General features: G+C 44.9%; 1 protein-coding gene across 5 annotated transcripts in view; it reads right to left on the reverse strand.

The window, feature by feature from the left end:
- PRPF40B (pre-mRNA processing factor 40 homolog B) overlaps positions 1-22,247 on the reverse strand; it is a 97,361-nt gene that overhangs the window by 40,155 nt on the left and 34,959 nt on the right. For all 5 annotated transcript variants that reach the window (XM_066585914.1, XM_066585921.1, XM_066585909.1 and 2 more), the window contains exons 7-11: positions 17,602-17,712; positions 8,994-9,114; positions 6,005-6,032; positions 4,259-4,447; positions 833-941 (exon numbers count right to left, since the gene is read on the reverse strand). In XM_066585914.1, coding sequence (XP_066442011.1) covers positions 833-941; positions 4,259-4,447; positions 6,005-6,032; positions 8,994-9,114; positions 17,602-17,712 — 558 coding nt within the window. The remainder of the gene's footprint in view (positions 1-832; positions 942-4,258; positions 4,448-6,004; positions 6,033-8,993; positions 9,115-17,601; positions 17,713-22,247) is intronic.

Here is a 22,247-nt window from a genome sequence, read left to right on the forward strand (position 1 = left end):
CTATTGCTAGTGTAGTCTTTTAGATACAGCTTAGATACAACCACTTTACAAGGGGTCCAGAAATGTTTCACAGCCGGCCTCCTGTATATCAAACTATTAACGACCACTTGTCTGTGCGTATGTATGTGTGTGTGTGTGTGTGATTCTTATGCTCCACCCCTGGTGATGTCATTGCTCCTCCCCCGGTGACATCATTGAAGGTCTTACAACATATATAAAATACAGAGTCTGACCAACAGAAGAACAACACAGTTAGGGCTCTTGGAAGGGGAGGACAAAAATAACGAAATGAGAATACAACTTAACGTTATTATGTCAGACACAACTCAGCGGTCCTGACTAGAGATGAGCGAGCGTACTCGGATAAGCACTACTCGCTCGAGTAATTTGCTTTATCCGAGTATCGCTGTGCTCGGGGCTAAAGATTCGGGTGCCGGCACGGAGCGGGGAGCTGCAGGGGAGAGCGGGGAGGAACGAAGGTAAGATCTTTCTCTCCCTCTCTCCCGCCCGCTCTCCCCTGCTCCCCGCTGCGACTCACCTGTCAGCCGCAGCGGCACCCGAATCTTTAGCCCCGAGCACAGCGATACTCGGATAAAGCCAATTACTCGAGCGAGTAGTGCTTATCCGAGTACGCTCGCTCATCTCTAGTCCTGACACAACACACTGACCTACCTCCACCACAGAGATCCGGTGGGCTGAATGACCTGTGGTGATGTCACTGCTGTGGGAGGAGCCAAGCTGTGTTTGTCTTGTGTGGTAATCAATCTACTGTGTGTGTGATGCACCACCAGAAACACTGGTACTATAATTTCCTAATAATTACTAGTCTTACCTTATCCTTTAGAAGTTCTTTAAATAATTGCTTAGCTTCTTCTTTTGTACTCCAGTGATAAAATCGTTTTTCTGGTTCCATTTTGCTATCTTCCATTTGCAAGCTATCACTGCAAAACAACAAGCAAAAAATAAACTGAAATTGATTCAAGCGTCCACCCATTCATGCGGATAAACGGGTGCATACATTACAGCTGCACATACCCGTGTCAAGCAGGTTGTTATAAAGAGTGATTCAAAGAAGCACTTCATTTCCTAAAGAAATCCATCACAGCATCACTGACCTCTGCTGTAAATAATCCAGTTTAGTTAAATCGCCTCCAGGCTGTATATTCTGCACTTTTTTTTTCCTGCCTCCAGGTCACATGACCAGCACTCTGACAAGGCTCTGTGTCCTGCAGTTAACGGGGCAGATTTCTGACAATTCTTTTTTGCAAACCAATCACAGCAAAATTTTTAGTTCGTACTCTGGCCTTGAAAATGAAAGCCTCTCTGTGATTAGTGGCAGTGGACAAGAAAGACAGTCTTCCTTTATGACATTTTTATAGCTCTGCCCCATCAACTGCGGCGCATCGAGGATTGTCAGAGGGCTGACCTGGAGGCTGGAAGAAAAGTACAGAGTACACAGTCTGGAGAAGTCCAGCTCGGAGCTGCATTCTTCACATCTGGCGTCAGTGCAACTGTGATTAGAGATGAGCGAGTGTACTCGTTTAGGGCGATTTCGCACTCGAGCACCGCTTTTTTCGAGTAACTGACTACTCGGGCGAAAAAATACGGGGGGCACCGGTGGTGAGCGGGGGGGGGGGGGGGGGAGAGAGAAAGAGCTCCAGCCCTGTTCCCCACTGCTACCCCCCGCTTCACCACCCCGCCCCCTGGCGCCCCCCGAATCTTTTCGCCCGAGTAGTCAGTTACTCGAAAAAAGCGATACTCGAGTGCAAAATTGCCCTAAACGAATATGTGCGCTCATCTCTAACTGTGATGGATTTTCCAAAGGAGAAAAAAAATCCGAAGTGCTTTTGGAAACAAGTAAAGAGAAGCGACCTCCACCGATGTACGATTCATGGATTTTCATGGGAATGACTGCTGCACAAATTAATAAGAAATAAACTGCAGTTTTACGGGTTTCTAATTTTTTTTTTTTAATACGCAACTAAAGCGATCCTTTCACCAGGTTCATGCTAGCCGAACCACAGGCAGCATGAGCCTGGGGCAGGGATGCCTGTTGCCTCCGTGCTTGTTTTATTCTGAAACGCTGCAGTGTTACAGAATAAATACATTTTGAAGTTTTGAGTCAGAGCTAAGCTCTGTGTCTCTGGGGTTGACAGTCAAACTACTAACTACCACTTGTCTTAATGTATGTGTGTGAGTGCTTCTCATGCTCCACCCCTGCTGATGTCATTGCTCCACCCCCTGGTGACGCCATCGAAGGTCCTACAACATATATAAAACACAGAGTCTGACCAACAGAAGAATAACACAGTTAGGGCTCTTGGAAGTGGAGGACAAAAATAACACACTGAGAATACAGCTAAGCCGTTATTATCTCAGACACTCAGCAGTCCTGACAGAAGACAACAACCTATCTGTGGTGATGTCACTGCTGTGGGAGGAGCAAAGCTGTGTGTGTCATGGGTGGGGTGTAGTAGAGCTGTGTGTGATGTGGGGGATCATAATGCATGTACCACGTAGCAGAGCTGTGTGGCGCATTGCGCCAACAAAAACACTGGTACTATAATTTCCTATACAACTCAGCAGTCCTGACAGAACACATTGACCTACCACAGAGATCCAGTGGGCTGAAGGAACTGTGGTGATGTCACTGCTGTGGGAGGAGCTAAGCTGTGCTTGTCTTTTGTGGTAATCAAGCTACTGTGAGTGTGACGTACCACCAGAAATACTTCTACTATAATGTCCTAATAATTACTAGTCAAAGTACTAACTACCACTTGTTCGTAAGTGAGTTACATGCTCTGCCCCTGATCACATGATGGTGATGTCATCACAGGTCCTTCATGGAGTGCGTTACATGCTCCGCCCCTGATCACATGACGGTGACGTCATCACAGGTCCTTCATCCCAGTCAATGTTTCATCTAAGTGAGCAGCTGAATCGCGGGAGCTCTGCCCCTGATCACATGATGGTGACATCCTCACAGGCTCTTCAATATTTTGACAAACTCCAAACGTCATCAAAGGTCCTTAATAGGGATGAGCAAGTATACTCGCTAAAGCACTACTCGTTCGAGTAATGTGCTTTAGACGAGTATCTCCCTGCTCGTCCCTGAAGATTCGGGGGCCGGCGGCGGACGGGGAGCTGCGGGGGAGAGCGGGGAGGAACGGAGGGGAGATCTCTCTCTCCCTCTCTCCCGCCCGCTCTCTCCTGCTCCCCGCCGCAACTCACCTGTCAGCTGCGGCGGCTCCTGAATCTTCAGGGACGAGCAGGGAGATACTTGTCTAAAGCACATTACTCGAGCGAGTAGTGCTTTAGCGAGTATACTCGCTCATCCCTAGTCCTCAAGTGAGTTACTTGTGATGAGGTCATTCACTATACTATATTATAAGTGGGGCATTGCAGCACCAGAAACACTGATATTATAAATTATACTAATAACTAGTCAAAGTGCTAACGACGACTTGTCCGTGAGTGTGTGTGTGAGTGCTTCTCATGCTCCGCCCCTGATCACATGATGGTGATGTCACTGCAGGTTCTAAAGCATAAAACGTGCAGAGCCTGACAGCAGCCGTGTATGAAAGTGCTAACGACTACTTGTTCTCTCTCTATACACAAACGGTGAGAGAACTGTCAATCTTCATGCAATGGGCCGAGAGAGGCTTCATGACTTAGAGCTCAGGTCTGAGTCAAACGTCACAGTGCATTTAGTCTGAAACATTTCAGCACCTGATGACTGAATCCCTAAACAGGTCTTCTGGGACATTGATTTTCTATCTTTAGGTAAGGGCATCAATGCGTGACTGGTAAGACTCCCAATGTTCATCAGAAAGAATGGGACGCAACTGCTGAAACCGCACCATAGCTTCACTGCAGCTCAGCCCATTCACCAGGTATAGGCCACCAATGTTTGAATGCTGGCAAATGTTCAAAATGTACTGCTATTTGCCAGGCTGAAGGTGCCAGATCAGGTGCAGGCCGGCAATTAGCAGCAAAATCCAAGTGTCCCCATTGTCCGCTAACACTCCTGTTGTAGCATTCTAAGACACTATTTAATAAAGCTAATTATGTTGTTTCACTACAGACAGCCTCACTATGCATCGTGCGTTTTGTGGATTGCTTTGTGTGATTTGTCTTACATCCAAGCATGCCATTTATTTATTTTGGTGAGCAAAAAGCCCAACACAAAACTAATAATGGACAACTTACCTGGGGGTACTTACATAGAAGCATGCTGCTAACACATCAATGATCTCACCTGTTAATAATCTCACTCTGGTTAAATGTAGCATCCTCTTGTGACGTTTCTGTCTCGGCGGTGTCAGCTGGCTCTGGTAGACTCGGCGGCGGTACCACAGTTACCTCCTCAGTGGGTGTCATTTCATTGTCAGTGGAAGCTGCTGTGGAGCGAGGACTGGAAGCTGCAGATTTACTTTCTTGATCAATTCTGTAAGCATTTCCACAAAGTCTGTTTCAAATAGTTGCTTTTTATTTCACAACACTTTATAATTCCAGATGCCGAAACGGTTGTAATGACACAAAATGATAATTTCTCACTCATAAAATGATGATGTCAGCCCCGATTTGAACAATATATGTCGTCAGTGTTGAAGAGGTATTCCTATCTAGATATTCAACCTATAACAGTGATGGCGAACCTTTTTAGAGACAGAGTGCCCAAACTGCAATCCAAAGCTCACTTATTTGTTGCAAAGTGCCAACACGTCAGGGGGCAGGACTGTTTCAAAATAGACAGGGGGCAGATTTTGACTGCTTTTTGGATGCTGAAATGCTGTGGAATTTGGAATGGAAATTTCTGCTGAGGACATTCTGCAAGTCACGTCCATACACAGGAAGTGACGTCTGTGGGAGCCTGGGGAGCAGAGAGCGGGAGCGAGAGAACGCCGGAGCGGCACCAGAGCCGCAAGAAGACGAGAAGAGCCGCTGGAAGGATATGTCCAGCGGCTGAAGAGGAGACAGAAGAGGAGAAGCAGTTAGCGGAGCGGCAGGAGGCCAGAAGAGGAGAAGCAGTTAGCGGAGCGGCAGGAGGCCAGAGAGCGCGGTCCCTGGAAGAGAAGTCCTGGCGCCAAGACTGCAGGTGACGTCATCGGAGCTGCAGGGGAGCTGCTGACCAGAGTGGATAAGTATATTCTGTCTGTCTAAATGTGTGACTTAGTGTGTGTGTGTCTAGTGTGTGTGTGTCTTAGGGTGTCTGTGTGGGTCTAAGCAGGGGTGTACCTTGAAGCTTCTGGGCCCCACTGCAAAATCTGTAACAGGGCCCCCAACTATAATGCTTTATTCATAATACTGGGCTCCCTATATAGAGAAGAGAGGCCTTATGGGCCCCTCAAGGCTCCTGGGCCCGGGTGCAACCGCATCCCCTGCACCCCCTATAGTTACGCCCCTGGGTCTAAGTGTGTGACTGTGACTAAGTGAGGGGGTGTAGGAGTGTGAGTGTGTAAGTGAAGTAAAACAGTGTAAGGGTCTGCGTGTGGGGTGTACGTGAAGCATAATTTGGTGATTGAGCGAGAGTAGTAAGTCTGTGAGCATATATATATATATATATATATATAAATGAGCGGTTGTGCACGAGTAGAGGTGTGTGAACGGCTGCACACGAGTGGGGAGGTGGTGGTTGCGCACGAGCGTTTACTAGGAGCCTGAGGTTCAGAGCAGACCAGTCTGGGTTCGTCTTCAGTTTCTGCCTACTTTTTCTAAAACCATCCTAGGCAGGCAAGCACTGTCCCACTCTGTGCCATAAGCGTCACATAATTGGCGTGTACAGTACAATAGTTGCACATCTACTTTTTTTAAAGTACAGCTATCTCTATATGGATGAACTTCATAAAAGAAGAACTTTTCTAAAATACAATATGCAATCTATAAACTGCACAAAAAACATCCCACAATGACTGGATGAAATATTCCATTTACGACATAAGCTATGACTATCTCCAAAGAGAATAACCCCTTACAAGAAGTTCATCTGATATACAGAACTCACCCAGCTTCTTCCTCTTGCTTTATTAACACTGCAAAGTAAAACACAGAAATTGAATAAACATCTTCTACGGATATTTCCTGCAATCAGACCGCTCATGGCGCATCATTGCATGGGTAATCTCTTGCGAGATGAAAATAGGTGTCTATCAAAGAAGTCCTGCTTAACTATGTACAGGGTGTAGTCAAAAAGATGGATCCACCACTATTTCTCAAGACTGGTGTCCTATATTTAAAGAACAATAACGTATTTGAATAGGAAGGTGTGGATGAGCTACACAACCGTATGGCACATGGGTCCTTGCGGGACCTAGAACATGGATTTTAATTTTGTGTTGTAGTCCCTGTAAGAGATGGAGAGTAGAGATGAGCGAGTAGTGCCTTAGCCGAGTATCTCCCCGCTCGTCTCTAAAGATTCGGGAGCCGGCGACGGGCGGGGAGCAGCGGGGGAGAGCGGGGAGGAACGGAGGGGAGATCTCTCTCTCCCTCTCTCCCCCCCCGCTCCCCGCCGCAACTCACCTGTCACCCGCGCCGGCATCCGAATCTTTAGAGACGAACGGGAAGATACTCGGCTAAGGCACTACTCGCTCATCTCTAATGGAGAGTAAAACGCAATGAGAAAGTTACAAAGCAGCATGTGAGAAGCAGAAATCTGCTTTCCGCGTCTCTCTCAGTCCCGTAGGACCACTGCCAGGACCGAAGTAAGGAAAGCGTACTTGAAGTGGCCTTCTACGATAGGGCAGACCATCCGGGAAGTCATCCACCGATGCCTTCAGGGAATTCAGGTACCGATCCACATTGACAGTCCCTGGAATGAACACAGATCCAAAGAGGCGATTGTGTCAAATTCCAACCCACATCTTCGCGCAGAAACTTGCATTGACTTCTGATTGGGTCATGCTCTTAATAGTCAAGTGCATTGCATCTGGACTGAATCAGCGCTTCGTCGTTCTTTAACATGACAAGTTACCACAATGATAGCGTCAGCCCTGCACTGCACTGTCGAATGGTTTCATGAATGTATTGTAGCAGAAGGAGGCAACTTCAAGTAAGCTTTTACTTACTTCAGTTATAGCAGCAGTCTAATTGGGCTAAGAAAGACGTGAAAATGGATTTTCTGCTTCTCCCACGCTACTGTTCAATTTTGCAATTGGGTTTTACTCTCTCTCTTACAGAGGCCAAAGCATAAAATGAAAACCCGTGTTCTGTGGCCCCCAGGGGCCTGAACGCCGTACCATCGTGTAGCGCATCCATGCCTCCCTATTCAAGTACGTTATTGTTATTTCAATATAGGACAGCAATATTGAAATAAAGTGCTGGATCCGTCTTTTTGACTACGCCTGTATAGACATCAGCTTAAAGTGATTGGTTATGTGTTTTACCTTGATCTGCTTTTTCAGGATTGATTATTGAATGCATGAAGCGGGGGTGTATCTGCACAGCGTAGTTCCGTTACATCATGCCAGTGTCAATCCAGCAAAAAGAAAAGGCAATTTGGGAACAATGCGTGTTTGTCTTAAATTATTGAAAGGCAGCACTAATGTGCTAGATCATGTTAGAAACACTACCCTCTGCAATACAGATAGCGGCCAAAACCCTGCTAGTCTCCAACCATAATTCCACACAGATTGGTTATATGATTGCTGACTGCCCCCCAGAGAATATCAAGCTCACCGATTCACATGCTACTTTGATACTACCCTAAAAAAAAGTGCCTCCATTGTTGCTTACTATGACTAAGGGCTCAAGTAGCCCGAGACATGGGGATATAACTGTGTTCAGTTGGGATGTGTATTTAATCTAGATAGAGATAAGCAAGCAATCGAGGAGGGAGGAGGTTCAATGTTCTCTTGGTGTTTCTTCTTCTTCCCCTTCCCCAGAGATGGAAGAAAAAAGTACAAGCATGGTGGCTCGGTTGATAGCATTGTTGCCTTCATACAGATGTCGCCCATGGTCAGATTTCAATCTAGGGCACCAATACTGCAAGGCAGCAGTGCTAACAACTAAACCACCATACTTGTTTTTTTTTTCTTCCATCTCAGCAGGAGAACAACAAAAAGAAGAAACACAAAGCGAATACACAAACTCCATACAGAAGTTACCCTTGGTCAGATTTGAACCTGGAACCCCAGCACGCACCTCAAGGCAATAGTGCTAGCTACTGAGCCACCATGCATCTTTTCCTTCTTCAGTCTCCAGAAGAAGAAAGGAGAAGACTGGTGGCTCAGATGTTAGCAGTGTTGCCTTGCAGTGCTGGGGTCCTAGGTTCAAATCTGATCAAAGACAACATCTGTACAGAGTTTCTATGTTCTCTTTGTGTTTTGTCCCCAGAGATGGAAGGAGAAAGAACAAACGTGGTGGCTCAGTCGTTAGCATTGTAGCCTTACAGTGCAGAATGTCCTAGGTTCGAAACTAACCAAGAGCAATGTCTGCATAGAGTTTTTAAAAGTCCATGCAGCTCTTGTCCTTGAGGAGATTTGAACCTAGGACCCCAGTGTTGTCAGGTAACAAGGCTAACTACAGAGCCACATTCATTCAACCTCCTCCTTCTCTTAAATAGATTAATACCCACGGGCAGCAAAATATGCAGTTACTACCAACCAGGTAAAGAGCTAGATGTCTAAAATACAGCTTTACAGAATCCAGCATATATTGGGACTAGAGATGAGCGAGTATACTCGCTAAGGCACATTACTCAATCGAGTAGTGCCTTAGCCGAGTATCTCCCTGCTCGTCTCTAAAGATTCGGGGGCCGGCGGGGAGGAACGGAGGGGAGATCTCCCTCTCCCTCTCTCCCGCCCGCTCCCCACCGCAACTCACCTGTCACCCACGCCGGCCCCCGAATCTTTAGAGACGAGCGGGAAGATACTCGGCTAAGGCACTACTCGCTCCAGTAACATGCCTTAGTGAGTATACTCGCTCATCTCTAATTGGGACCTATAGGCTTCAGAATTAATGTTTGCTGTTGTTGCCCACTACTGTATACTCCTTACCCTCTAATTCCTCTAAGGCTTTGGGTTTGGTCCAGCGTGACTCCTTCGTCTGTGAGTTGTAGTAATATGGTTTTCCTGTATCAGATTTATATTCCTTCCAGCAACACTGTGAGAAAAGAAGCTGCAAAGGGCAAATGCATCCTCTGATTAATTCACACAGCTCTCACAGACGTGACGCCCTCTGATGGTTATTATACAGTCTGCACTTATCTACTGTTCTTCTTGAACTTGAAAATAAACAGAACCAGGAATTACTATGGACTTTTTCACAAGCTCAGGGTGAAATTAGCAAAAAATAATAGTAGATTATACTCAACTCATTTATATAAACATTAGAGATGAGCGAGCATACTCGCTAAGGACAATTACTCGATCGAGCATTGCCCTTAGCGAGTACCTGCGGGCTCGGAAGATTCAGCTGCTGGGGGCAGGCGGGGAGCGGCTGGGGAGAGCAGGGAGGAACGGAGGGGAGATCTCTCTCTCCCTCTCTCCCCCCCGCTCCCCTCTGCTCACTGCCGCAACTCACCTCTCACCCGCGTCGGCAGCCGAACCTTTTCTCCCGAGCGGGGAGATACTCGCTAAGGACAATGCTTGATCGAGTAATTGTCCTTAGCGAGTATGCTCGCTCATCTCTAATAAACATCACAATCTATAAAGCCAAAACAGATATTTACACTTCTCTAACCCCTTCCAGTCACACATACAGTGATATACATCCTAACTGCACATACCCCCTGCAGTTAGGTTGTCTATAGCCATACAAAGCATATTCTGTATGTAGAGTGGGCTAGGGATCCCAAGCTGCTCCATACATAGTGGGTATCAGCTGTCTTTAACAGCCGACTGGCAACAGCCCTGATCAGAGACAACTGTGATTGTGTCTGTTAGCCTTTAAATGCCGCTGTCACTTCTGACAGTGGCATTTAAAAGTACCCATCAATCGAGATTACAGTGTCCCGTGCAGCCCTGCCATGATAAGATCACAAGAGTGCCGTTGAGGTGTCATGGCAGCTTGGGGCCTTCTGAAGTTCCCCATGGCTGCTATGATTGTTTGTCTATTATAGTTGTGCTTGTAAATAAGGGAGATGAAATAATACCTCTGCAGCGCCACCTATTGGAAGGCAGCATTCCATCAAATCGAAGTAAGACTCTTTATACAAGCCTTGTACCTATGACTGGAAATTAAAAGCAAAGCCAGACTTTATGCACAGACAGCTGTTTTAGGGTATTTGCCCTTCATCAGTGTGTAGTAGGAGTCTAGCTTTGCTAGTGAGAGTCTTGAGAAGGGGATCAGAAACATTATCAGTTGTGCCTCTGGCATGTCTTTTATAGGCAGCCTGTTAAAATACAGTATAATGCAATACTATAGTATTGCATTATACTGTATAAGCGATCAAACGACCACAGGATCAGGTTCCCTATGAGGACTAATAAAAAAAGTGAAAATAGGTCAAATAAGAAATTTCTAGTTATTATAAAAACAAAACAAAAATATGTTACAAAACTCCTTTCCCAGCCGTAGCATCTAAAAAACAGAAAAAGAAAATGGTATTGCTACATTCGTAAAGGTCCATTTTTTAAAAATGTCACATTGATCCCACAATGATTAACTCCATCAGAGAAAAAAAAAACCACAATAGTAGGACTGAAAAAAAAAGTCACTGATGCGGAAGAGATCCCAAAGGGGAATATAGCATAATCACTGGGTGGAACCCCTTAAAATATAACATTTATTGTAGATTTAATTAAAATTCTATTATAGAATCAACATAAAAGGACCACAAAAACAAACAAAAAGACAAGTGACAATAGAGGCAGATTTTGACAAAATGTCAAAAAGTGCAAAAAAAAGAATAAAAAAAGAGGAGGAAGGATGGGGGCCCTGTCAATATTGCTGGGACCCTTATTTCTATTCACTAATCCTCTGAGGGTAAGTGGCAGAGAGCTAATTAACATAGACAATAGTTCCCGATATGGAGCACAGCAGTGGAATGACGAACAGACAATGCATGTCCATAGGACAAAAGCAACCAGGTGAGTTATACAGCGCTCTTGCTTATTAAATTTAGGTTTGTTAGGTTTGTTTTTGTCCAACAGTAGCTTTCCAAAAAATACACATGGCTGTGGAATGATAAATATCCACTGCCTGTAGTTGGGGCGGAACCATCATTTTGTGTATATATAGTTCTGTTTATTATATTGTTCAGGTTTGTTTATTAGGTTGTTCGTTTATTATATAGTTCAGTCTGTTTATTAGGTTGTTCAGCGTGTTTCGTCACGAGGACTCATCAGGAAACATAAATGGTGTTTAGACACAGAACTAATCCTATAAAACCAGTGTTAGCATGTAGATATAAGAAGCACTACAATATTAGTTTCGCCAAGATGGATATAGGACCCCTATATGTGGCTTCTTCAATTATTAGATGCCAAATAGCATATGTGATAGATTGCCTATGCTGCTCTGTCCTATCTTCAATAGTCTCGTCTGGGCTAGATCTAGCTGCATAAACTAGCCATGATGCATACAGCGCCTTGCGGTGTAGCTAATTTCTTTTCCCCTATAGCCCCCATAGATATAAATAGCAAAGGACGGCAAAGCGTATCCGATAGATTGCCTGTATAGATATAAATAGCAAAGGACGGCGAAGCGTATGAGATAGATTGCCCTGAGAGTCAGGCTTGGAGACTCTGCTTCGTCGTCCTTTGTTATTTTTATCTATGGGGCTATGGAGGAAAGAATTTAGCTGCAGATTGAGGCGCTAGACGCATCATAGCTAGTTTATGTAGCTAGGTCCAACCAAGCCGAGACTATTAAAAATAGGACGGAGTAGCATAGGCATTCTATCGCATAAATAGCAAAGGACGGCGAAGCGTATGCGATGGATTGCCCTGAGAGTCAGGCTTGGAGACTCTGCTTCGCCATCCTTTGTTATTTTTATCTATGGGGCTATGGAGGAAAGAATTTAGCTGCACATTGAGGCGCTAGACGCATTATAGCTAGTTTATGTAGCTAGATCCAACCAAGCCGAGACTATAGAAAATAGGAAGGAGTAGCATAGGCATTCTATCACATACGCTTCGCCGTCCTTTGCTATTTATATCTATACAGGCAATCTATCGCATACGCTTCGCCGTCCTTTGTTATTTATATCTATGGGGGCTATAGGGGAAAGGAAATTAGCTACACCGCCAGGCACTATATGCATCATGGCTAGTTTATGCTGATAGATCTAGCCCAGACGAGACTATTGAAGATAGGGCAGAGCAGCATAGGCAATCTATCACATATGCTATTTGGCATCTAATAATTGAAGAAGCCACATATAGGGGTCCTATATCCATCTTGGCGAAACTAATATTGTAGTGCTTCTTATATCTTCATCATGCTTACACTGGTTTCATAGGATTAGTTCTGTGTCTAAACACCATTTATGTTTCCTGATGAGTCCTCGTGACGAAACACGCTGAACAACCTAATAAACAAAACTGAACGTCATAATAAATGAACAACCTAATAAACAAACCTGAACAATATAATAAACAGAACTATATATACATGAAATGAGAATGACATGTAAGAGAGCTACATAGTCCATCTGATTGCTTCCGCCCCAACTACAGGCAGTGGATATTTATCATTCCACAGCCGGGTGTATTTTTTGGAAAGCTACTGCTGGACAAAAACAAACCTAACAATAGCTAGATGATACATGAACCTAAATTCAATAACCAAGAGAGCTGCATAACTCACCTGACTGCTTTTGTCCTATGGACATGCAGTGGCTGTTTATCATTCCACTGCTGTACTTCATATAGGGAACTATTGTTTATGTTAATTAGCTCTCTGCCACTTAAGGCCCATTTACACTGGACGATCATCGCTAAAAATTCGGTAAACAGCGTTCATTTTAGCGATAATCGGTGCATGTAAATGGCCGCGGGGCACACGCATTTCGGGCAATTTTAGTTGATCGTTAAAATCAAGCTCACTTTAAAATCATCCCTCACTTTTATCTTAGTTCTCCACGGGGGAGTGCTGATAGCATTGTTTCCCCGTGGACAACAAAGGATCTGAGCGCAGCTAATAGCCTGGGGCTATTAACTGCATTCAGGGAAGGCTTCATCTGCACACCTAATTGGTATTTAAGTAGCTGAGTAGCTACTTAATACTTTATGCAAAATGATCGCTCAAAGCTGTCACTCAAACTGTCGCTTGACCGATCTTTGAGCAATTATCTGCTCGTGTAAATGGGCCTTTACCTTCAGAGGATTAGTGAATAGAGATAAGGGTCCCAGCAACATTGACAGGGCCCTCATCCTTCCTCCTCTTTTTTATTCTTTTTTTGCACTTTTTGACATTTTGTCAAAATCTACCTCTATTGTCACTTGTCTTTTTGTTGGTTTCTTGGTCCTTTTTATGTTGATTCTACAATAGAATTTAAATTAAATCTACGACAATAGTAGAACTGAGCTTATTTTGGTCACTCTGTCTCTAAGAAAAAAATTGAATAAAAAGCTATCAAAAAGTTGTATGTTTTCCAAAATGATACTAATACAAACTACAGGTGGCCCCACAAAAAATGATCCCCTACACAGCCACAGGCCTTAGTCAGACGGGCGATTTTTCGCGCGATTTGCGGATCGCATGACGGATGCGCATCCGCAAATCGCGTGACCGGTGCGCGCAAGTCGCCCGCAAATCGCCCGAAAATCTGCTCCTAGCCGTGTTTCATTAGAAACGGGCCGGAGCTGTCCAGCGCATTGCATTCAATGGAGGCGGCAATACAGCCGTCTCCATTGAAAGCAATGCGCTGCGGGCGAGCCCGGGATGAATTGTCGGTAAGGGCTTAAATATATAAGCCCTTCCCTGCAATCCATCCTAAAATGTGTTAAAATAAAAAAAAATTGTATACTCACCTTCTCCCGGCAGCTGGAGCTCCGCGTGGCCGTCCTGCAGTGGGTGTGAAGGGGGTGTGAGTCAGACCTGCCCCCTGATTGGCTCAGCGCTGAGCCAATCAGAGGCATGCCTCACTCACACCCATTCATGAATTCATGAATGGATGTGAGTCAGACCTGCCCCTGATTGGCTCAGCGCTGAGAGGCAGCAGTCACTCACCCATTCATGAATTCATGAATGGGTGTGTGAGTGTTTTCAGCCTCTGATTGGCCAGGGCTGTGACCAATCAGAGGCAGATCATTCAGCAGGCGGGGATTTTAAAGCCCCGCCGGCTGAATAGTGCCGAGAAGCAGTTCAGGAGAACTGACAGCGGCCGCGGCTGGACTCCGGCTGCAGCGGAAAGGTGAGTATACAATTTTTTTTTATTTTAACACATTTTAGGATGAATTGCAGGGAAGGGCTTATATATTTAACCCCTTCCCGACAATTCACCCCGCGCACGCCGGCAGCCCATCGCTTTCAATGGAGCGGCTGTATTGCCGCTCCATTGAATTCAATGGGCAAACATCGTTCTTCTCTGCCACAGCTGTTACAGCTGTGGCAGAGAAGAATGATTTGTCTTCTATATGTTCTCAATGGGGTCGGCGCTGCTGCCGCCGGCCCCATTGAGCGCATATAGAGAAGAGAACAGAAATCGCAGATCGCAGATAGGTGCGATCTGCGATTTTTTGTTCTATAATTTATCGGACGAGCGCATAAAAAGCGCTCATGTGTCCGATACCATTGCAAAGCAATGGTTTTATAAAATCGCCGGACGCATGCGCATGCGCAAATTGCGCGAAAAATCGCCCGTCTGACTAAGGCCACAGAAGGAAAAAGTTAAGCGGGACAAAATATGGCAGTAAAAAGCATTCTGGAAAAAAAAGAAAAAATCCACTGTCTGACATCTAAAGACATTATGATTTAAGGCTGTGCAGCTCCGATGTTTGAAGACATCTGTCGGGGTTCTCTTACTGTATATTGCCAGCCTCTCTGCTGTCGGAGTCTATCCAACGTGTCACCTCATGCAGTACTGGCTTTAGCCAGCAGATAGCGCCGTTGTTAACGGCAGGAAAAGAGTAAGCCCTCTAGGAAAACCAGAATACAAATTGGATTGGAAAGGGTTAAATGGTACTACATAAAAATCTCTATATATTTGATATCACTGTAATCGTACCGATGATCACCCTACTTAGACATTTTTGAAGTCAGTATGGTACTCTAAATGGTACCATTGAAAAATACAACTTGTCACGCAAACAACAAATCCTCATGTAGATCAACTGGAAAATAAAAAGGTTAGGATTTTTTGAAAGTGGGAATTCCAGAATAGCAGAATGTGACCTGGACGCAGGCGTACCAATGACCCTTGGCCATGGGAGGATTGACAAAACAGACCAGACTGGGTAAATATAAGGAGGGTCCAGGCCACCTCCAAGTTCAATAAAATAAGTGTCTGATGGCCCATGGTGTCCAACTAATCTTTTCTCACTCTTCCTTCTCAGACCACACAGTATACGACACGTGCTACAGGTGCTGCTCCAACACGATCGGACTGAACTCTGTACTTTCACCAACAACAAAAGGAAGACAATAGGACCACCTTATAAGTCGGCTATAATCACCATTAGTGATAAGCGAGCATACTCGCTAAGGGCAATTGCTCGAGTGAGCATTGCCCTTAGCGAGTACCTGCCCGCTCAAGAGAAAAGGTTCAGCTGCCGGCGGCGGGCAGAGAGCGGCAGGGGAGAGCGGGGAGGAACGGAGGGGAGATCTCTCTCTCCCTCTCTCTCCCCCCCCCCCCCCCGCTGACTTCCGCAACTCCCCTATCACCCGCGCCGGCAGCCGAACCTTTTCTCTCGAGTGGGCAGGTACTCGCTAAGGGCAATGCTCGCTTGAGCAATTTCCCTTAGCGAGTATGCTCGCTCATCTCTAATCACCATGCTATTTGTATAGCACCACTCTACACCATGTTCAGTACTGTACATCCTCATGCTAGGTGGCTTGTAGTGCGATTCTAGTTGAGGTCTTTACGTTAATGATCACACCAGGTTTGCCAGCCTGAGGGTGTACTTACTCTTCACTTGTTTACACATCTCTCATGAGCTTTTTTTGTACCCATATAGGAATACAACCACAGGAATCAATAACTATGATATCTGGAGAACGGAGCATTATAGAAAAAAATGCATTATTTTGCGATTTAGAACACATTAAAATGGGATTCCCAAAATGAGAAAATCCCTTTAATGTTTATTTCTTGCAGTAACAGATAAGTCTATACCACACAAATGATACCGTGATTACAGACACAGTACACAATGGGGAAAGGAGATATTATCCCCTTGATGCTTTTTGGTGTACATGTATGCCCTCCAGCATCGGGGTTTGTACGGAGTGGAATCGGAAAACGATTCCAGCTCAAACAATGCAGAAATCGGCAACAGCCACTACCAGTGCTGATGCCGATCACAGTTGTTAACCCTTTAAGTGCTGTGATGGGAGTTCGGAAGTCCCTCCTGCGATGAGATTGTGAAGTGCTGTTCAGTTTTCAGTGGTCAGGGCAGCCTAGGCCCCCCGTGTATTTTTGCCTATTAGGACACGCCCGTGGCAGTCAGAAGATGGTAACTGAAAATGTATAATTTTTTTTAAAGATATTTTATTGTTTTAAAGTCCAGTCAAAAAAAAAAAAAAAACTAAATAAATTTGGTATCGCTGTGACTGTACTGACCCACAGAATAAAGTTATGTTACTGTTATTGTAGAGTATATGAAGTAAGAACAAGACTCCGCCAAAGATGGTGGAATTGCATTTGTTTTCCTTCACTCCATTTACGGTAACTTCTTTTTTTTTAAGTTTTCTATTAGATTGTATGGTAAATAGTATGATTGAAAAATGCAATTTGTCCGGGAACAGCAAGTCCTCAGACAGCTATGTCGGGGGGAAAATAAGAGTTTGAAAGTTGGGAGGAGAAATCTTTTAAAAATTTTTTAAAAAAGGAAGGTGCATGGGGAGGGGGGTGGACGTTATTTTGTATTTAAATACCTTCTAGCCAACAGTTATTTCTCCCAACCACATCACAGACACGAACGCTCGGTCAAACATCCCGAGTGTCATTGACGTCATCACTGGCTTGCTGTGGGCGAAAGTGAAACTTCTCCAATACGTTCAAACAACCAGAAGGCTCAGATTAGTCTGAAATATTGTTTCCTCTTTCTTTGTGCACAACCTTCTGATCATCACCCGGCAGGTACCTAAAGTCTGGTTATATATCATGCTGACGTAAGCCTTCTAAGGGCGAGCACCCACTGGCGTTTGCGTTTTCCGCGGGAAAAAAACGCAGCGTTTTCGCCGCGTTTCCCGCGATTTTCCCGCGCGTTTTTCGCTGCGTTTTTCGCGGCGTTTTTGCGGCTTTTCTGTTAATTTCCATTGACTTTCATGGGTGCATTAGGAGAAAAATAAGGACACATATGCAACTGACATGTTCCTATGTTAAAAACGCAAACGCAACGCAAAAAAAACGCCAGTGGACAGGAACACATGTTATCTCTATGCCTGTGCAGGAAAAACGCAAAACGCAAAACGCAGGTTAAAAAACGCCAGTGGGTGCTCGCCCTAACTCAGGCTATGTGTGTCCATTATTTATATACCACCAGCTAAAGCTCTCACCTCGGTTTTGGATTTTAGGTCATCTGGCTTCTCCCAGGTGGATTGCTTGGTTTCGGTGTTGTAGTAGTAGGTGCGCCCATCTGGAGCTTTGTGCTCAGTCCATAGAGACTTCTGTGAAGCAAATAATAAATGGGGAAAATATTTTTATTGCTTACAAATACATTAGTCACTAGCGTGCCCTGTGTCATTCTATGTTAGAGCATAGCCCTTGATGCTATCATTCAGAGAAGGGCAAGTTTTATCCCTTTCCAATCCACCGTCTGACATCTGAAAACATTCTGATTGAAGGTTGTACAGCTCAGATGTCAGAAGATGTCCGGCAAGGTATTCTTATTGTATATTACTGGCTGCTCTGTTGTCACATACCGCAGTACTGGCTCTAGCCAGCAGATGGCGCCATTGTATACTGGCAGAAAGAGAAAGCCCCCTAGGAAACCCTGAATCCCAAATTGAATTTCAAAGGGTTAAAAATGGGCGATGATGGGGCAAGGCCTGGGCAACAGTAGTATGCTTGAAACCACACACACACATCTATATATATAAAGACGAAAGCTGTCACTGACTGACTCACTGACTCGCCATTAATTCTCCAACTTCCCAATGTCGTAGAAACATAAAATTTGGCACAAGCATAGATTATGTCCAAACTAGGAAAAGTAAATGGGTCCCAACTTGATTATTCAATTCTAGCGTAAAAGAATTAGCATCCAAATTTTACGTACGTAATCTAATTCTCTCACTTCCCGATGTCGTAGAAACATGAAATTTGGCACGAGCATTGATTATGTCATAAGTAGGAAAAGCTAATGGGTCCCAACTCGATTATTCAATTCTAGTGCAAAAAAACTAGCATCAAAGTTTTACGTATGGAATCTAATTCTCTTACTTCCCGATGTCGTAAAAACATGAAATTTGGCACAAGCATAAATTATTTCCAAAACAGGAAAAGTTAATGGGTCCCAACTCGATTATTCAATTTTAGCGCAAAAGAACTAGCATCCAAATTTTACGTACAGAATCTAATTCTCTCACTTCACGATGTCATAGAAATTTGAAATTTGGCACGAGCATGGATTATGTCATAAATAGGAAAAGTTAATGTGTCCCAACTCGATTATTCAATTCTAAGCGCAAAAGAATTAGCATCCAAATTTTACGTACGTAATCTAATTCTCTCACTTCCTGATTTCATTTTATATAAAGGAAACGTCGCATGGTTACCTCCCATGGTGTCTCCTGGGTAACGCAAAGAACTATGCAAAATGGTGAACATATTTTTTTCCTCGGTATATCTAAAGTAACCACGACTTCAAAAGATTTTCCGTGTGAACACCAGATAAACACCAGTACCAAATTAACTCGGGCGAAGTCGGGTATATCAGCTAGTATATGTATATATATGTGCCTCTTCACTCTTCTTATTTTTCTTTTTGTGAAGATGCGACATCTTGCTGTTGAGGTTACATATAATAAAAAAAAATTGCACAACTGTGTTATGTGACCCCAGGCAAATCTTTGTGCTGCACATCAATTATGTAATGAAATTGATACAACATCCTTGAAAGTTTTGAACAGTCTTTAAAAAAATAGTTTAACAGTTGAATAATTAAAAGTTACATAGCTTTTTTATATATTTAGTGTTTGAATTCCTCACATTCAAGGTCTCTGCCCCTTGTTAGTGTAACGACATTACCAGGTATTTGTTACAGAAGTATTCTGTCTAGACAATCATCTATGATGTTAAAGGTTTAGACTCTAGAATGACTTTACCTACAATTAGAGATTTATGCAGCTGATGGACTTCGGTAAGGCTCAGTTCATATCTGCGGCATGGTTTCTATTATAAACGGAAATCCATTGCATGATGGACACCAGTGACACTTAATAGTCCCCAATGACTTATACCGGTCCGTCGAGGTTGCCGAGGAGTCCATTATTTTGAAAGAAAAAAACATGCAGCATGCAGAGCTATTTGGGCGTCAAAAGTGGCAGAATCTACAACAGAGGATCCTAATGAAAATTCTAATGCAGATGCGAATAGAGCTCCACCCTGCTCTCCTAATGGCACCACACTACCTGTGCATTTGACCCCAATTCCATCCCATCTCATCTTCATTCCGACCTAAACCCACCTTTTCAACCTCTCACTGACTACTTCCACTCATCCTTGAAACATGCATCCATCACACCCATCCTTATAAAACCATTCCCCTTTGTCTTGTGATAGACATGATGATTAGTTAGTATAAAATGTCTATTGATTTGTATAAACCAAATGTATTATGCTATTGTAATGACTTTTAACTTAGTGGAGGGTAATGGCCACACAATCTCATCATGGTATTTGCTAGACAATGGGATGGTGAAAGATGTGTGGTGTAATGTTAGCTTGGTACATAAGTTGCACAAACAGCCTCTAAGAGTTAAAGGTCATAGTATTATATGTAATACCTGTATTCAATACTGAGTGTTCTCCTAGCCCTCTTCCACCCCCCCATACTGAAGTTAGTTAAACAATGAGTTGACACGCACACAGAAATGCCTTCAGCTAGGACAAAGTCCACGCTACATCAAGACTTGAGGAAGGGTGGGCAGAGAGGCGGGAGGTTCTATATGATCCGACAAATGAGAATCTTATATGTTACTGATGTAATCTGTTGCACGCCCATTAAAGGGCAGGTGTCATGTGGTATAATAAAAAGCCTGAGCCTCTCCCGGTTTAGACCAGCATTTGTGTCTGATCTGGTCGATGATGTGTGCACACTATACAATTTGGAAGCTACAAAATACCCCGAAACCTGCTGGAGAAAACCATAATCCAGATCAGTGGCGTCTCTGGGTGAGCCGAGTAGAGATTTTGATTTCTTTCATTCTGGAAAAATACAGAGATCGGCAGATAGCACGCAGAACTCAGGGGCCCGAAAATCTACAGAACACGGTAAGATTGCTTTATGTAAAATCTACCGATGTGAGCTGATTTCTGACTGCTAATCTGCCTGTTTCTGATCCAGAGTGATAAATCAATGAAAGGCAGGTAGTATAGTTCTTTCTACTCGGAAAAAAGCACCGTTTTAACCTGCCTAAGGGGTATTTTGTATGCTGGTTATATTATGTCTGAGACGGTTAAAGATTGTGTATACAAGTCCAAGAGACAAATTCTGTGAGGGTTAATGTGTCAGAAGGGCGGACTTGGCTGTTTAAGTCCGAGGGAACACGCCAGAGAGAGACACTTACTCCTAGGTAACTAGTGTGAGGTTAGGAAGATTTATGATATGCATATTTACCTGTATAATTGAGAGTGTTATGTTCTCATATGTGGAAAGGTATATACGCGGAGAATTATAGCCGTGCTTTGTGACGGCCGACGTCTCCAGGATATTGTTGAGGTTTTGGTCATTGAAAATAATCGTCAGTCTCTGTGTATAGCTAAATGTCCTGTCCAGACTGTGTGCAGTGTTTACTATTGGGGGAGGGTTGCTGATAAGAGAGTGGACTGAGGTTAAAGGGGTTGTCCGGCCACACAGGGTAAAAATTTTTATAATGCTGCTGCTTCCCTTTCAGTAAGGATAGTAACACACAGCATACAGGGGCTCAAACCGGCAGGCAGATCAGCTGCAATGTCAGTTTCTTACCTTAGAATCTGATGTTCACTGCAGCTTTCAAAGATGGCGCCTCTGTGCTGCCTTCCCACAATGCTCTGCGCTCTCCCTCTTCTGTGTGCGCGCTCCCGATGGCAGTAAGAGGCATGAAAAGGCAGGATTTCATGGCCTCCCTCAGCTCACGTCCTAGCCCCGCCCATGACACGCCCACCTCTATTGAACTGCTCTACAGTCTCTCCCCGCCCATGCCCCGCCCCCTGCTGCATACTATACTCAGAGGGGTTGTAGCCAGGAGACACTTATACACTCATGGTTCAGGATAAAATCCTGGCATGAGTGTATAGTGAATGGAGAGGGGCTGGGGAGAGCCGAGAGAGAACTCTCCTGCAGCCCCCCACTGCAAGGCTACCTACTGCCCCCCCACCCTGCTAAAGTAAAGTAAAACAAAACATTTCCCTACACACATGCCCTCATAGTGCCCCTCCCACAGCGACCCCCCCTCACAATGACCCACCCCCCCGACTTCTGTCAGCCGGGTCCCTGCACACACACACATAACTGCACCCCCCCCCTTGCACACATCCATCCATCCATCTCTCCCTCTCCACCCCCCCCTTCCCCCGGGACTTCTGACAGCCGGGTCTCCAGACACCACTAGCACACACACACATCACTGCACCCCCCCCCCCTTGCACACATCCATCTATCCATCCATCCATCTCTCCCTCTCCACCCCCCCTTCCCCCGGGACTTCTGACAGCCGGGTCTCCAGACACCACTAACACACACACACACATCACTGCACCCCCCCCCCTTGCACACATCCATCCATCCATCTCTCCCTCTCCACACCCCCCCCTTCCCCCGGGACTTCTGACAGCCGGGTCTCCAGACACCACTAACACACACACACATCACTGCACCCCCCCCCCTTGCACACATCCATCCATCTCTCCCTCTCCACCCCCCCCCCCCCCCCGCGAGAGCCTGCCCCTCCACTCATTCTTACCTTGGAGATGAAGAGCCAGCAGCCACGCCTCCCCTGCA

This window comes from Eleutherodactylus coqui, chromosome 1, assembly GCF_035609145.1.
Source record: "Eleutherodactylus coqui strain aEleCoq1 chromosome 1, aEleCoq1.hap1, whole genome shotgun sequence".
NCBI classification, from domain to species: Eukaryota; Metazoa; Chordata; class Amphibia; order Anura; family Eleutherodactylidae; genus Eleutherodactylus; species Eleutherodactylus coqui.